This window comes from Drosophila virilis, chromosome 3, assembly GCF_030788295.1.
Source record: "Drosophila virilis strain 15010-1051.87 chromosome 3, Dvir_AGI_RSII-ME, whole genome shotgun sequence".
Lineage (NCBI taxonomy): Eukaryota > Metazoa > Arthropoda > Insecta > Diptera > Drosophilidae > Drosophila > Drosophila virilis.
Window position 1 is genome coordinate 6,323,729 of NC_091545.1, and position 16,910 is coordinate 6,340,638.

The 16,910-nt window shown below is 42.1% G+C and overlaps 1 protein-coding gene and 1 non-coding gene across 4 annotated transcripts in view; both read right to left on the reverse strand.

The window, feature by feature from the left end:
- The window catches only part of Eip63E (cyclin dependent kinase Eip63E), a 132,851-nt gene that overhangs the window by 6,443 nt on the left and 109,498 nt on the right, over positions 1-16,910 (reverse strand). For 2 of the 3 annotated variants that reach the window (XM_070207802.1, XM_002046545.4), the window contains 5 exons: positions 13,767-13,805; positions 6,979-7,196; positions 5,492-5,583; positions 663-837; positions 327-588 (listed from right to left, as the gene is read on the reverse strand). In XM_070207802.1, the coding sequence (XP_070063903.1) occupies positions 327-588; positions 663-837; positions 5,492-5,583; positions 6,979-7,196; positions 13,767-13,805 (786 nt within the window). The remainder of the gene's footprint in view (positions 1-326; positions 589-662; positions 838-5,491; positions 5,584-6,978; positions 7,197-13,766; positions 13,806-16,910) is intronic. The other variant, XM_032435015.2, reaches the window with a different exon arrangement.
- Positions 6,597-6,662, reverse strand: LOC116650766 (U7 small nuclear RNA). Its single transcript, XR_004303815.1, has one exon. It is a non-coding gene; the product is annotated as a U7 small nuclear RNA (small nuclear RNA).

Genomic DNA, 16,910 nt, shown 5'->3' on the forward strand with positions numbered 1-16,910 from the left:
GAGAATTAACTTTCATATGTTGTAAAGTTCTTAATAGTTTTTTAAAATTCTTTTAGTGTTGCAAAACTAACAAATAAATGAGTTCACTGAGCGTTGCATTACCATGAATATCTGAATTGCTACGAAAAATAAAAAGCACATTTTGTCAAAAGTTGAGGTTCTATGAACCTAAATGTTAATTAACTCCAGCTAGAAGATAATCATTCACATTTCAAAAAGTTCTTAACAGCATGTGAACGTTTTTTCAGTGTTGCAAAACTAACAAATGCACTCAAGCAAAAACACAAAAAATGTTCAGCTGGTGTTTATTTAATATTTGGACTCACCTGGTGGACGGTACCATAACGTAACCACTTCATGTGAATACGTGTGGCTGGGCACGCTCTTGGCACGGGCCAGACCAAAATCGGCAAGCTTCAGTTCGCCACAGTCGCTGATTAGCAGATTCTGTGGCTTAACATCGCGATGGAGGACGCGACGCTTGTGGCAGTAGGAGAGACCGCGCAGGAGCTGGAAAAGGAACAGACGCACATTGCGATGGTCCAGGCCACCCGGATGCTTCTCCATATATTGCGATAGATCGGTATTCTGTGCGGGCGAAACACACATCAGCTTAAGTAGGGCAATTCTCAGTGGCATCGGCCTTAAAATGCGCTACTCACCACATATTCAAAGACAAAGGTCAGCGTCTCGCGGGTGTGCACGATGTCGTGCAGGGTCACAATGTTGCTGTGTTTCAGTTCTTTTAGCAGCGACGCCTCCCGTATGGCCGTGAATGGGGCGCCCTCCTCCTCCTGCAGTCGGATCTCCTTCAGTGCAACACGCTGGTAGGTTAATCTGTGTGTGTGTGTATGTAAGAACATGGATAAGATATTAATAAAATAAATACACAAGAGTCAAAGCCCACAGCCCAAATGCGACTTGTACAAGCGAACAGATGTCCAGAGACCCTCGCAGGACCCACATTGTTCTTGCCGCAAGTCATGTAGGAGCTGAAGCTGCCGCAGGGGCACTACGGGTAGTGGGGAGCAGTTGGGCCAGCGCATACATTAAACAGACATAACGAGCCAACAAAAGTACGCACAGAAATTTGCCGCAAACACTTAAATTAGGATAAGGCCAGGCCCAGACACTGACATGGCAGCAACGCCCCCACCTCCCACTCACTCCCACTTCTTCCTAAGCCGCATATTTGAAGTGTCAAATTAGGTTAAATTATTTGACACCGCCAAGAATTTATGAGACGTCCTTTGGCCCAGCAATTTCTAATTGGAACTGACTCCAACTCCCACTGCGACTCCAGTTGCCGCTCCGCATGGAACCTGGTAGGTTCCATAAAAGCGAGCGTACACGCCAAAATCCCAGCCATAAAGTAGCTGATTTACGCTTTAAGTTGCGTAGTTGAGCAAAGTGCTGGCAAAAATTGAGCAAAGTTTCTGTTTTTTTTCTTTCTTTACAGCTCAAGAGCTGCAAAAAGGTCTCTGAATGAACGCTGTGGAGAGCTTGTCTGGTCCACTCGAATGTGTCAAAGCTCGGGCGTTGAGCTCAGGCTGAGAGTTAATTTAGTTAGCGAAAGCGTCGCGATTTCAGCTAATTGGCATTTGGATGTTAGGCAACCAAAAACTGTTTCAGTTAAGAGCTGCTCTTGGTCGGTTAATGATGATGATGTCGTGCGTAACGAGCAGCTACTGAGTGATAGATAATGTACCTTAAATTAGCCCAGCAACTGGCTGATAGCTAATCAAACTAACTTGGTTAAAAGGCGCTTCGAAATTGACATTGGAAGGAATTTAAGTAGGGCTCAGCTAGCTCATGGAACAAAGTTTTCCCTAATTTGTGTAATGGCATATTCAGAAAAATGCCCCTCAAGAGAATTTTATTTAGTTCAGTTAGCTAGCTGAGAATTTTATTGAGTCAATACAAGTCGATTGTATAGATTAAATATTGACTTGGTAAAAGACAGGTTTAAGTTAATATAAGTAGCTAAAGAAATGATACCCCATATTAATGCTCAATTTGTGTAATGGCATACAAAGCAATACTCATAACAAGGGACCTTCTTGATAAACTAAAAAAAGCTAATGCAAATACAATTTGATTGTTTAGGTAATAGATTTCTTATCAAAAGACAATTGCCCAAAACAATAATTATAATAATGAATTCTTTTGAATTCTTAATTTCTATGCGAATACTTAAAAAATGGTAAGCATAAAAAAACTGTTAAAATTCTTCTACTTGTTTCTCTGCCAAAGAACCTTTAACACATTCAATCTAGGGTCTAGCACTTTATTCCTATATAAACCATTTTTATGTGGAATCAAGCATTTACAATACTTTATGCCTCAGTAAATTTAAGAAGCGTTTTTTATATCATCATCAAACTTTGGGCTCTAGTTTGATGCTTTTCGGGTAGATTTCGTTTTGAGGTGAGATTGTGGGGCGTGGCACATGCTTTACGCCTTCTGGCAGCCGCAACGCTATCAATTAAGCCCTTTATGCGATGGCAAGTGTTGTGAAGCACGCGCTCTTTTATAACCTCCAAAGCGAATGCCATAAAGAGCTTATGTCTTTGCACATCCTGCGACAACATCCTTTCCTGACTACGTTGCCCTGCTCCGTGCAACATGCGAAATTTCCATGTAACCAGCAGCTGCTGTCGCCGTTGTCGACGAGTGTCTCAGGCAAATTACACGAGCACAACAGCAAGGAATACACGAATACACGGCTGTGGTGCTGTGGGTGCAGCTCTGGTTGGGGCTGGGGTCGCGGGGTTTGGGCGGTTCGGGGAGACCACCTCAAAGTCCATGAAAAATGTATGAGAAACTGCTGTTGCTGTTGCTGCTGCTGCTGCTGCAAATGCCGCCAGCGTTTGATAATTTCTAACTGGGTCAGCGTGTATGTGTATGGATGGGCGGCTGCTATAGCGGGGGCGTGCCAGGCATTCGATAAGAGCACGCAGAGTGCTCGAAGCACTTATGACAGCCATGTGGAAGGATATGCGAAACTTAGTTCACGTTAATGTAAAAATAATACGATTTTGTTAAGCGCCGAAAGTCGTCGAAACTTTTGCCGTCAAGCAGAAAAGTTTTCTTCATTGGCTGCTGGCAGCCGCCGCCAGATGGCGCTACAGTTGACAGTTGACCTACTAAATGCTAATCAGAATTTAGTTAAGGCCAAAAGTTGAAGCCCAAAGAGAAAAACGAGTACAGAAGTGAAATCATTCATGAAATCTTCAACAATTGACGCTCAGCACAGCGCAGCAGGCCAAAGCGTAAACTCTGAAGGATGGCCAAAAAGCAGGACGCATAAATCTTGGCCAAAAGCAGCAGCAGCAGCAGCAGCGGCAGCAAAAACCAAGCCAAGCAAAAGTCAAAAGCGAAGCGCTGACCCAAATCCAGCGTACTGCGTATGAAATGCTAATCAGCAGGCGAAGCAGAGCGCACGAATTCAGCTGAAAAGGCAGCTCGCAAGTTGTCAAATTTGCCATTTGCATTTTCCATTTGCCATTTGCCGTTTGCCATTTCCTATTTTCAGCACACTTTTCCTTTTGCCCAGATAAATTAGAGCGAATTAATTGCATTCCGAATAAACAAAGCTAATTGGAACTCATTTCGCATGTGACCCGCTCTGCATGCCTAATGAGAGCCAGAAGAAGACCAACTTTTCTTGTTTTTCCCGTAAATGCCCATTGTTAAAGAAGTTCAACAGTATGAGGGTGAGCTTGAGGTTGGGAGCGGGGCGAGGGCGGGCTGGTCGGCGGTTGGAGCTGTGCAAATGATTGTCAAATAAATCAGCAAAACAGGCAGCAAACGTGAGTCGCACGAAGACTCGTGGCCAATGCAACTGACAGCACAGGGTATTCATCACCCAAGACACCTCCCCCCCAACCACTCTCCACTCCTCAACACTGCCTTACATATATATAAGTAGCCTCTGCTGTCAAAAAAGTGACGAAGCTTGTTCTTGTTGCTTTTTTTTTTTTGCTTGGGCTCATTTGTCAAATTATGAGAGACGCAGCCAGCTCAAAATCAGAACAGGCGCAAATGAGGCGGCATTTGTTAAGGAGAACGAGTGGGGGGCTGGTTTCCTGGGCGGGACTGGGACTGCCAACTCAATTGTGTCAAGGCAAGCAGCAAAGAAAAGGGTTACGCACAGACTTTGAAAAGTGCGTCAAGATCCCAAAAAGCCAAACAACAATTGTGGACCCAACAAAACGGCATCAACAGCAGGAACAGCAGCAGCAGGAGCAGCAGCAGGAACAACAACAATTCCAATGAGCTTACAAACAGTATTTGTATGCCCTTGGTAAGGGTATTATAATTTTTTCATGAAATGTGTAACATAGATGTCTCTGACCCCGTAAAGTACAGTTAAAACTCTCTTGACGAGCCATCAGGCCCAAAAGAGGTGTATCGTCTTTTGGAAAAGTCCATCAACAGAGTTTTCAATTTATTTGCAGTGAAAACTTTGCTCTTATAGGGGTTTCCATCTAATAGTATAGTTTTCACTGCATATATAAACTATATTTCAAACAATTCAAAATCAGATCAGCCCATTTGCTTTCTATTAGACGAAAAACTATTTTTGAATGTACAAAAAATAAGTCGATGCCGTCCACCCACTGTATATTCTTAATCGGCCTCAACAAGCGCGTCAATATTGCGATGTTTGTCAGTCCGACTGTCTGTTTCTATGCAAATTAAGCTCTCACTTCACCTCACTTTCACTTCTCTATAGTCTACACTTATCGGCAAGCCCTTAAGTTCTATCTCCACAAGTGTATTTAGTATTCGGCACAGCCGTTCTGGCTTGTTGCTAAGCGTGTTCGCCCCATTGTAGTTTTGCATTGCTCCTGCTGCTGCTGCTGTCCATTGTTGTTGTTTACCCATTTTTTCTTTGGACCCCGCACCGCTTGCCCAGCGCCTGATTGATAGCCGCATTTGCATGGCAACTGGGTAAGGGACTGCGCGTCTGCAACTCGGTCTCGGGAACTCGGCCGGGCTCTGTAATGAGTCTGCCAGCAGCTCCATACAAATAGTATATATGTTAGCTAGTTTATAATGGAAAGGGCTGCCTGCAAAAGGCAGCAATGAAAAGGAGAAAAAATAAATAAATAAGGCAACAAAATGTGCCGGGACAACATTTGTAAATAAATCAAGAGAAAAACTGGAAAGAGGCGACGGCATTGTCACACATTTTTGCTTAAGAGGCATTTGATTTAGGCGCAGCAGCAAGTGCAGCTCCAGCTCCAACCCACCCGCTCGTTCGGGCGACCATTCGTCAGTTTTGGAGCTCGTCAAAATTCATGGGAGGCTGACAGGGCCCGTAAGTCGACAGCAATAATTTTGCCTAACCCACTGACATGGCAACCCAATTTGAGGACCACAAGGTGGCCCGCTTCGTTGATTTATGGCGCACAGTTGGCTTCCGTTTGCCCACTCTCTATATGTATGTATGTATTTGAGTGTGTGTGTGTGTGATTGTACTCACTTGCTAAATCCTTTGTAGACTGTCGCATAGGAGCCTTCACCGAGCGGTTCCAGTTTAACATAGGCCTCCTGCTTGCCAAATGGTGAATCGCCCTGTGTGTGTGACAAAATGTTCTAATTAGCCAAAGGAGTTTTTAAGTTCTTGTTAATTTATGAGATAAACAATTTGTATCGAGTGATTTTTTTTTAAAGCGCTGCCGAAAAGTATGCGCTCAAATACTTTAAAAGCAGCTGCACAAAAGTATGCAGCAGCAAGAGAGAAAAAAAAGCGAATGATTCGCTTTTCAATTAAATTTGATTATTTAATTTCCGTTAACTGGCTGGAAAAACTGTCATATGCCTGGCAAGTTTACATGTTATTTTAAATGCAATTTACATTCATTTATTTATCAAATTAAAAATGAATGTGAACCGACATATTACAAATTCATTTTTAATCAAAAATCAATAATTTGTTAAGTACTTTTACTAAATAAAAAAGTCGGATGTAGAAAACTAAGTGAGTTATTTCATGGTTGGGCTTACATAAGCTATATTAGCTTCCGAAACCCCAATTTTTTCTAGAAAATAGTTGTATTGCCAGCACTGGAATCTGTAACCCTCTCGGTAGACCTATGGAACATATAGCTGGAAACTTGGAAGCTTGACTTGAGTATAGGCAAGATAGGGCTAAAACAATTCATTCTACGGAACCTACGAGGATTCTCTTATTAAAAATGTATGCACTCTTGAGCATAACTAAATCTTTTTGGTTTAATTTTGTTAAATATTAATAATATTTTCTATAACTCATTACTCTTCTATCTTTTAGAAGCTTCCTTAGACTGATAACACACAAAACGTAAGCAGAATGAAGCTCAGTTGGAAGCTGAACAGGTATTACAGTTATTAAAAAATACTTGAGCCAGAAAAAGCCGGGCAGAAATTACACATAACACTATCATTGAAATCTATCGTGAATTAATATACGAAACAAGAAGTGTCTCCTAAGCTCCCTTCCAAACTTCTCCCCTGACGAGCATTCCCTGCGGCTTGCTCTGAGTGCTGTTTGCACAAATCAGAAATATTAACTCAAGCCAATTGCTTTTATTTAATGTATTTATTTATTCGGAACACTCAATGCCTAAGCAAAGGGTCCCACCAGGACAAATTTCAAAGAGATAAAAATATTTTCAATTCAATTTATCCTTCACTAGAGCGTGGACTAGATGCAAACACAACTAAAACCATTTGAGAATTGCAAGCGCGCAAATGTGCGCAGACGGCGCGCAGAAGTATGCAGCGATTTAAGCGCTTCAATGGGAAAGTAGCAAACATACATAGAAACAAAGTTAGCTATATATATATATATATTGAGACCAGCTCTATATAACGATATATATGTATGTACCTTCATCAAATGACCAGCCATAAAGTACAGTTAGACAATGTGAGTGCGAAAATTGATTGAAATTGATGCGAGTGGAGAAAATGCTTTGAAGTACTTACACCAAATGCACTGAAACGTTTTCGTCGCGGAAGTGGATCCTGTTTGTTGAGAAACACCTCGGACTTGGGTCTGGGCGGCTTCTTGGGTCGCATGACGACATGCGAGTGATACTTCATCTCCTCCCTGATGTCCTCATCCAGCAGCTTGCTGTCCGACGATACCGACAATTGTCGCTGTACACGATCGTGATGGTCGGTGCTGTCCGTGCTGCGCCAGTCTGTAGAACCAAAGAGAGAGAGAAGCAAAGCAAAGAAGTGAGCTTAAGTTAAAACAAAAAATGTGCAGCTTAATGAGTTGTACAAGTGCTGAGGAAGACTACTTAAAATCTAAATTAGTGTCCCACGCCCACACAGCGCACTGTGAAGTGGCAGCAGAAGGGCGCCAGAACAAAGCGAATGCCGACAAATGGCCAGCTGAAGGACCTTCAAGCAGCGTCGAGTGCTGTTAACTGCGGCCCAAAAAGGATATTCTGGCTGCACTGCATAATGAGCGCAGCCGGGTCGAGTTGCGAGTTGGTAGTGGCAAGTTGCAAGTTGCAAGTTGCACGTTCCGAATTGCGAGTTGTTAACAAGTTTCATCATTAACCTCAAGCGGGGGCGGTGGAAGGCGGGCACACTGCAGCATCATCAATAGCTAGCGCCGAGAGCCTTGAAACCGCTGAATGCAACAACACGGTGGCAACTCGACAAAAAATATGCCATGTTTACACGCACACACACAGACACACAGACAGACAGACAGAGAGACAGACGAAACCGAAACTGAAACCGGAACGAAACGCATCCGGAGAGCTCTGAATAATATAGCAGCAAATATAATAAAAATGTTTCAAAAGAAAAATAGCAACGCCAGCAGGTGGCAAATGGCAGCTGGCAGATGGCAGCTGGCAACTGGCAACTGGCAGTCAGTTGAAAGTTGGTCTAGGACAAAGTCGTTTTTTTTTTTGCACTGCAATTGTAATTGAGGGCGTGGCTGTCGCTGCCCCCCGCTGGGATGTGTCCAGAGTGCAATCCGGCGATCCGGCAGTGGGTCACCTAGTAACCCGGTGATATTCATTGACTTGGGCCGCTACCCAAGCGGCTTTCATTTGCTTTAGCAATTTGTTTGCATTGCCACTGCCACGCCCACGCGCCCCCCACACACACACACACATACACCAGGTAACACAGGTAGCTGTGCACTTCACTCCCACCGCTACCAACTGGGCTTTGCTCTGTTTGTTTGGCTTTCTATTTGAGCACTAATTACATTTTAAATTATGTTTGCTTTTGGCATCGTGTTGGCTTCTGCTTCTGCTTCTGCTGCTGCTGTGGATGCAGTTGCTCCCGTGACTGCTGCTCTGCCATGTGCCAGCTGCAGACACGTGTGGGTGTGCGTGTGTGCGTGTGTGCGGGCGGGCGTGTGTATCTGTGTGGCTTTATTGAAATATTTATATAATATAGTTGTGGCTGGCGGCAGTTGCCAGCGCAGTTTCAGTTGCGCTTCTCGTAAATTGGTTTTGTTACAGCTCAAAGCCCGCCTCGTGTGCTAGGTGCCCACGCAAGTGGGCGTGGCAGCAAGAGTTATATATATTGTCAATGCACGCGCGTGTGCAACGAGTCGGCAATAACCCAGTCGCAATTCCAATTCAAATGAACATGGCATAAAATACGCTGCAAATAATTTGTTGCCATTTTTGTAAATCAATAACAAATACTTTAAGACTTTAAATATTGCCTGCAGTAATAAGTATAAACGCAATATTCACAGCAACTGCGGCCTATATTGTCAGGGAATTCGTAACTTGCAGACATATTTTCCACTTCCTTTTGGCACGCTATGAAAAACTCTCCTGGGCCACACTTGTTTAACCTCGCGTTTCAATTTCGCAGCCTAAGCTTTTGGGCAAAGCTAAGGAATTGCATTCCAGTTGGATATTTAACCCACATTTGCAGCTTACAGCCCACTTATATATTTATATATGCACATACATAAATGCCACAGTCAATGGCCTGACCATAATAAAAACAAAAATGAGAAGAAACTCCACTCACGAAACTGCGCATTCAAGAATGTCTGTTACCTCCGTCTGAACCTGCTCAGGGTCCTATTTTATTTTCACGCCTGCCCAACACAGAGATATGCGTATAAAAATAACTAACTATTTGGGTGGAGAGTTCTCGACTAGGTGTTACCCTGGTGTGAAACACTCTTGAATCAAAACTAAAACGATTTTAATATTTAAGGCCATTTCTAAGGTCAACTTATTTCGATGGTGATAGGTTTATCCATCACAAATATATATATATACTTTGTAGGATTTGAAATGCCGCCAGCTGCGTGTAACATCCGTTTTCAGGATATACAGGGTATATAGAAAGCAAAGAAAAACTAAATAAAAGTAAATTTAATATGCGCGCACAAGATGTTCTCTCGGAAAGAGCTTCCTGTTGCCGCTGCCACGCCGCCAGACAGTCAAACAGAATGTTGAGAAATTACTAACATAAAAATTAAAATTTCAACAGCAGCTGATTGTGCGAGGCGGAACAGGAGCCGAAGCAGCAGCAGGACCAGGAGTAGAAGTAGGAGTAAAAACAGGAGCAGGGGCAGAAGCTGCAGGAAAAGCGACAGCGGCGGCAAAAACTTTGGGCAAACTTGCCGGCAGCAGGATATCAGGATATGAAACGTTGTCTGCGCGAAACGGACGCTCGTTGAAAGCTAATCCGACTGTGAATCGCATGTGCCACACACATCCACACACACACACACACACTCGAAGTCTACGGCATATGTACATATTAGAAGAAGCGCACATATTCCATGGCCGTTACATGGCAAATGTTGACGGCGATTAAATGCGCAATATGCGCCATAAATGAGCCAAATAAAAGAAAAGAACCAAGGAAAAGTTCAATAAAAAAAGGAATTGAGTCGAGCATCCTCCAGCCTCCATCCTCGTTTAGCGCCTCAAGCTTCGTCGTCCTGGCAGCTGTCTTGGCTCAAAAGCTCAAAAGCAAGTACAACAAAAACAATATTCAGTAGAACTAGAAGAAGAGCTGAGAACCATTTGATTTGCAAAAATTGACTGAGCATTGGCAAAGTGGCTGTAAAATTGGAAAAACGACTCACATTTGCCAACACGAGCGGGAGAGATTTTTCCTGTCTTTGCCCGGCCCGCATTTATTTCCTCTATTAGAAAGTTCTAAAAATTCGAATACTCGTGATTATTCTGGCTGAGAGCTGCCAACAATGCCAATGGCAATTCGAGCTGGCGAATGTCAAAAGGCCAGCGATAATCATTCGCCAATGATAATAATGTCTGCAAATGGGCTTCGTAATGGAACAGTTGGCAACGCTTGTAGAATGAGCATAGATATTGATTGAGGGGTTTTGCTAAGTGTTTCAACTAGGGCAACGGGCATAACGTTCTAATAACACACTTAAAATCAGTTGAGCTGACATAATCACATTTAGAAATCGATATTCTTCTGTTACTTAAGCGATCTGGCAACACTAAATTATGTTGCATGTGTCCGTTAAGTTGGCTGCGCCTAAATACTTTGTTAATTCCGACTGAAACCTATTAGAGTCACACGAGGCAACGAGCAGTTGCTCAAGCTAACTTAGATTGAGATTCTTAGATATCAGTTTTCTTCGACAAGATTCTTTCAATCTGCCTAGCTTATTTTGCTTATCACAAATATAATGGACTAATAAACCTATTGTATGCTGTACAGAATGTACATGGAAGTTGCGTACACAAACAATTTCTGAATAATTACAAATAAGATTTTTCATCGAGCTGGGAGCTTCTTGAACGAGTTGCACACACAACCTGCTCACTCTTGATGTTGGTCGTTCTAAACCAAACATTGACCTCTTGCCGGACAGCTTAAAATATACTTTACTTTTAAACAAGACTTTTTAGCTATATTTATTTTCGTTATATTTTATGTGCAACATTGTTAGTCTAAATAAATTTGCAATGAATATTAACATGAATATGAATATTGAAGCTAAAAGGTTTATTTCTCAAACAAAATGTTTGAACTTTCGTTGCTTCAGGAACTATCGAATTTGATGTCAGAAACGTAATTTACATTTTGATATTTACTCTCGTGTTTTTGCATAAAATTGGTTACTTTTTCCACTTTTACGGCATTCATAAAGTTATATGGCCAGTTTCAGGGATGCACTCAAACTGAAAGGAGCACACCGGAGGCACCAGCTCTCATAATGTTGCCTCCCTCCACCCTCCACCCTCCACCCGCCTCCCTTCCGCTTTCTTTGCTGCAGAGTCGCGCTTCTTTTGGAACTGCTTTAACGCCTTTATGCTTAAGTTTTATTACTTTACACACTAAAATCTCTCAGGCGAATAACTTGAAATGCAAACAGAAATCAGAGCAGGAAACGGTCCACAAAACAAGAAGTGAAATAAAATCATAAAAAACAAGCACAGAGTGCAGAAAATTCGCGAATAAAATGAAAACAATGAAAATTATGCAAGCGCGTTACAGAGGAAAAAAAAATGAGAAGAATAAAAAAAAGGAAAAATGTGTCATACAAAAAACGGAAATGATAAAAATAGCGGGCGCTAGAGCAGCAGACTGTGCAGGGTAGTTTGCGGCGAAGAGGGAGAGGACAGGGGGTGTGGGTTTGGCAGTGGAGACTGTCGCTGATGTGGCTGCCTCTTGGTGGTCATATAGTTATGCAAATGCTATGCAACGATGTCACGTCCTGCTGTGACTTAAAGCCAGCCAAACACTTGCACGCACACATGCGACCAGGAACAGGAACGGGAAGAGGCACAGGAACGGGAGCAAGAGGACCCCCAAAGCGTGGGCGAGATGGTTGTGTGTATCTTTCCCCAGAGTCACCTTTTTTTGCGATATGCGACTGCAATGCCATATCCCAGCTGTTGGCAGTTGCGGAATACCCCTACTGTTGGCCTTTTGCATTATTGCATATTATTCACAATTTCTGTTTACTACTCGTATTTGTTTTTGGCTTTGCAGCATTATTTATGGCTGTGTGTGTGGGGGTGTGTGTATCCTCGGCAACACTATCATAAAAATCTCAGCACATTGCTGCTGCTGTTGCTGAGTGGGTCAGCCGCGCCCCTTACGCCCCAGCCAAAAACGTCATCTATCAGTTGTGCGTTGCCCATAAAAAATGATCTGCGCATAAAAATTGTCCACTTTTCATTTGCATAAATACGAAACGGTCCTAGAATGGGAACACACCCGCGTAATGCGTGTGTATTTATTTATGTTTGTTGCATTGCTAAAGAGCACTATAAGACATTGTTGTCTTTTGTCCTTAATATACCCTGTACTTGACATGCAAACAAGATGGGATGCGTTAGCTGATAGGGCAAAATCTTAGGCATCATTTAAAATTGTAAGAATGATACGGTAAGGGGTATCTACTAGGCGAGCGCCTGCTTCTTGCCTATTTGCCATCATCTGCCATCATGTGTTTTGCGTGATATCTGCTAGTCGTGCACTCTTGTTATTTTACTGCCTGTTGTTATTATTCATATGCGCGTGTCGCACATTTGCGTAAAAATTTAATAAAGCAAACATTCGCTCAACTCGTTCAAGCAGCATGCAACCCCCTTACATCCCCTACCTTCCCTCCACCGCCTGTCAAAATAAATAAAATATACTATTATACTAGGGAGCTGAGGGAGGAGAGGCAATTCCTTGGCCATATGGCAGCGTGGCAGGAAATACAATTTTTGATAAATGCAACAGCACAACGCGCTCGACGATGGCCATCGACAACGCATTTCAAATTGGGCAACAAGCCCCACTTTCACCCGGCCAGCGACCACCCCGCCCTGCCCTTGGTCAACAGAGCTGCCGCAAAGTGGGGGGATTTTATCTCTGGCGACATCAAGTGTCCTCCAGGCTGAAACATTTTACGCTGTTTTATTTGTTTGTGCCACGTTTCTTCGACCATTCGCTGTGTTATGTTTGTGATTTATTATTCGGGCCAGAAATTAAATTTTCCCTTTTTTACTGCAGTAAAAACAAACAAGCCGCCCATTCTCCTCACCTCTCCCATCAACAATGTTGTGTGTTTTTTGGCAGCCCTTTTAGTGTCACAGCCACGCCCACTCCACTTGCTTAGTGCCACAAAATTTATTGTGTTGTTGCTGAATTCAATTACAAAGATGATAACAGACGGCAACCGAGCAAAAAGGCCAATACTGAGGACAAGGCCAAAGTCGAGGCGAAAGCTTCAGCTGAAGCTGGAGACTAGAAACCAGACGAGAGACTCTAGACTTCAGACAAGTGCAGTCAATGCCAAAGGGATTTTCAATATTGCATCCTTGAATCTTGCTACACACCCTGCCTCCCCCCTCCCTTACCCCTCTGTAAGCTGTGGCTTAGGGCTGAGGCCGTTTCGGGTTCGCAAATGTCTCAATATGAAAATGATAACCCGCTGCGTTTTATCATTACTTTTGGCTGTCGGCTGCATTTGGCGAGCAAGGCGAACGGCAGGGACTCTAACGATGACAATGACAAAGGCAACCTCTAATGCCAAGCTACACAAACAAAAACAAGAAAAACAACAAAAACAACAGCTAGCAGGGGACACAGGCATGACATCTATTTTAACGACATTTTGAAAGCCATTCGCATAAAATATGATTATTTAAATTGCTGTCAAAGCAAGACACAAAAATAAAGAAAACTATTAAAAATGAAAATGGAAAAGTCCAGGCAATTTCCGCGTACGGCATGCAAACTTAAATCTAAATCTACACATCTATGACTAGAAATTTTGGAGTGCATATTACCTTGTGGTTTATTATTATCATTTTTCGCAGATTCTTGTGCTAAAAAAAAGGTAGAAAAAATGTGCAAATTAAAATTAAAATTCGTGGAAAAAAAGCAAAGTTCAAGCTGATCATCATTTTTGTTTTTGTAACCAAATAAATGCAAATTTAAGACTATGTAAGCAAAAGCGTGGACCTTGAGTAGGCAAAACAAGTTGAAAGTATGTTTGAGTAAAAATAACAGCAGATTTAAAATAGTTTCTTAAATTGCAAAAGATTTTAAGTCGATTCATAAAAAAAATATATATTTAATATGTAACCTGTGAAAATGGTTAATGCGTTGGTTTTTCTTAATGATTTTCTTTAAGCTATTTTCTTTAATCAAACTAACTTCACTTGTTGCTTTTAAGTTTCATATTATTATTTTGTATTGTTATCCATTTCTCTTTTTTCTCTTCTTCATTCTATCTTCCTTGCGCTATCCGTAAACTTTCCCTACTCTTATTTATCTATGTTCCTGTATCCAGTTATTTATCCTTCATCCTTCTTAAGTATCTATATTAAATAGGTACATGTCATAGCTGATATTCAACTCTATATTTATAACTAATTTCTCTACTTTTCTGTTATGCACCTCTCCCATTTCCCTTATTTTGCCCTTAACCCTTAACCTTACCCAACCCAAGAACCTACTCAATATAATAAGCATTACTTAACAGCATTACATTAAATCATGAGAGACAATATTGTGATGATAGCATTTAACTCATACAGTTAAGCATTATGAAAATGAATCAAAGCTAAGTGTGAGCAGTAAAAATGTATAAAAAAAGCACGAATTCATTAAAGTTAAAGCTTTTCATCAGGCTACAAGCTGCTCAAAGTTCGCAGTGCATTTAAAGCAAATAAATAACTTTTTCTTGCTACAAGCATTTCCCAAAGTACATCGAACAATTGATGTTGTTAAGTCTCCAACTAAATCCGGAGAAAAAAACATGAAAGCATTGCAAGAATTTAACTAAACACACACAAGTTTTCGTGTCCGCTTATCGATTTGTAGCTAAAGCAAGCTTTATATGAAAAATAATCCACTCACAGCCAGCTGCAACGTCTATTACACGCTTGTTGACCCACCAGCGAGCAATACTTAAACTTGAACAGCTTCCCTTCTCTCACGATATCTAATAGTTTGCTTCGTTTGCTGTTAACTTTGTTGACAAATAAAAGCATAAATCGCGCGTAATAATTGGCCAAAAAGCACATTTAATGGCTTATACTACGTCAAGGACATGCGACCAAGGACAATGCCGGCTGCTGCTGTGCAATGGAAGGCAGCGAATCGTTAAGAGATTTACTCCTTAGTTATATTTCTCTTCGCACGCCCGCACACTCGACAATTGTGGAAAGTGGTAGGGTCCAAGACTTTTCTCATATGTTGTTGTTATTGAATAAGAAATTGACATTTGATTAGAGATTTGAGCGCAGTGCAGTCTCCCTGGTCCTTGGTCCGTGGTCCAAGCCTCTGGCCGGAGTGTGGCCTGCGGCTTGTTCTCGCCCGGGCAGCATATCCTTTCGTTCATCACTTCCAATTACCGCTTATTTATTGCTTCATTTTCACTGGCAGGACTCGAGCTCAGCCCTGGGGCAAATTGATTTGTGTGCGTGTGTGTTTGGATTAAGGCGCCGACCGTCTGAGGATTTGTTGCTGCCCCCCAACCGATCCTGAACTGAGCTGAACTCTTTCCCAGCCATTACTTGTCCTGCAGTGCGATTTATTAAGAGCAGCAAAAATAAAAACAAAAAAGGGTAAAAGGGAAAACTTGCCAGTTGATTGTGTTTAATTACTCAAACCAAAGGACAGCCATGTCGAACATTGATTTTCATTTGCGCTATAATGAAAAGCGTTTCCAATTAGAAAGCAGCAAAAGGGCTGAGCACAACGCTTGTTGTGGCATGCTTTATTGTTGTTGTTATTCTTGTTCATATTGTTGTTGTTATTACAATGCGAAGAAAAAACACGTACAAACAATTTGTGCGACGTGAGCCAAAAAGGCTTTTGGCCCAAAGTGCAAATTTTTAATTGCATGGAGTCTGGGCCACGAGGCAAGGACTCTGGCTATGGCTATGGCTTTGTTGACAGCAGTTTGATTGGTCGCCAGCACATAATTACTCATGCCACATGTTGCACGCGACAAGGCGAGACAATCGAAAAAGCGTTTCAATTATGACTGTTAGCTTGAGTTGTATGCGGTCTGGATTGTGTGCAAATTCCTCGACTCGAGGCAACAGAAATATGTTTAATCAACATAACTTGGTATATTTATTATTTAGAGAGTGGACCGACACAACTTGCGCTATTGCCAGCACCCAAAATATGAAGAAGCTTCTTTTCTTGTTGTCTGTTTTAAAAACAAATAGTTATGGGTACAAGTTTTCCTTATGCTTTCGCGGTCTGCCTAGCTTGATAATTGTAAACTTTAAGAAAGATTTTTACAAAATATAGAAGGACATATGTCAAATAAAAAATAAGATATAACAGTTCAGTCTAATGGAATTCTCTATCCTATTTAGAAGTTTTACGGAACTGTTCATTTCGATTTTGCACAAAATAAATAGGAAGAGTAAAAAAACCGCAAAGATTTTCGAGTGCTGTGAAAATCAGTTGGCAACTGATGAAGCTCAAGCGACTTTAAGCTGCGACAATGGCACTTTGATGTTTTCGTTTTCTAATTAACAGCCGAGTTACTGCAGAGGAACCGCAGTAAGCAGTAAGCAGCAGCAGCAGCAGTAGCAGCAGAGCAGCAGTAAATCCATCAAGTTACAGCCACACAGGCTACATGGCCACATACTACTCGCACAGCCACATCCTGTTGAGACATGCAGGCAAACAGAGCGAAGGATATTACTTAACAAATTACATAAAATTACTTTTCTTGTACGAGGCAGGCAAACAAAAGAGGCCACACAGGGCCGAGTGGCGAGCGGGAACTGCGGGGGCGGCGGCAGTACAAGAAATCGCTTAACGATTACAGAGAATACAAAAACAGAGTTTTTGGGCAAACGACTGACAGGCAGCAGAGATACGTAAGGCTGCTGTCAAGTCGAAAATGTTTACTGCCAAAACGAATAGGCTGGGGCCGGCAGCTAAGGGTTGCGGGTGTTGAA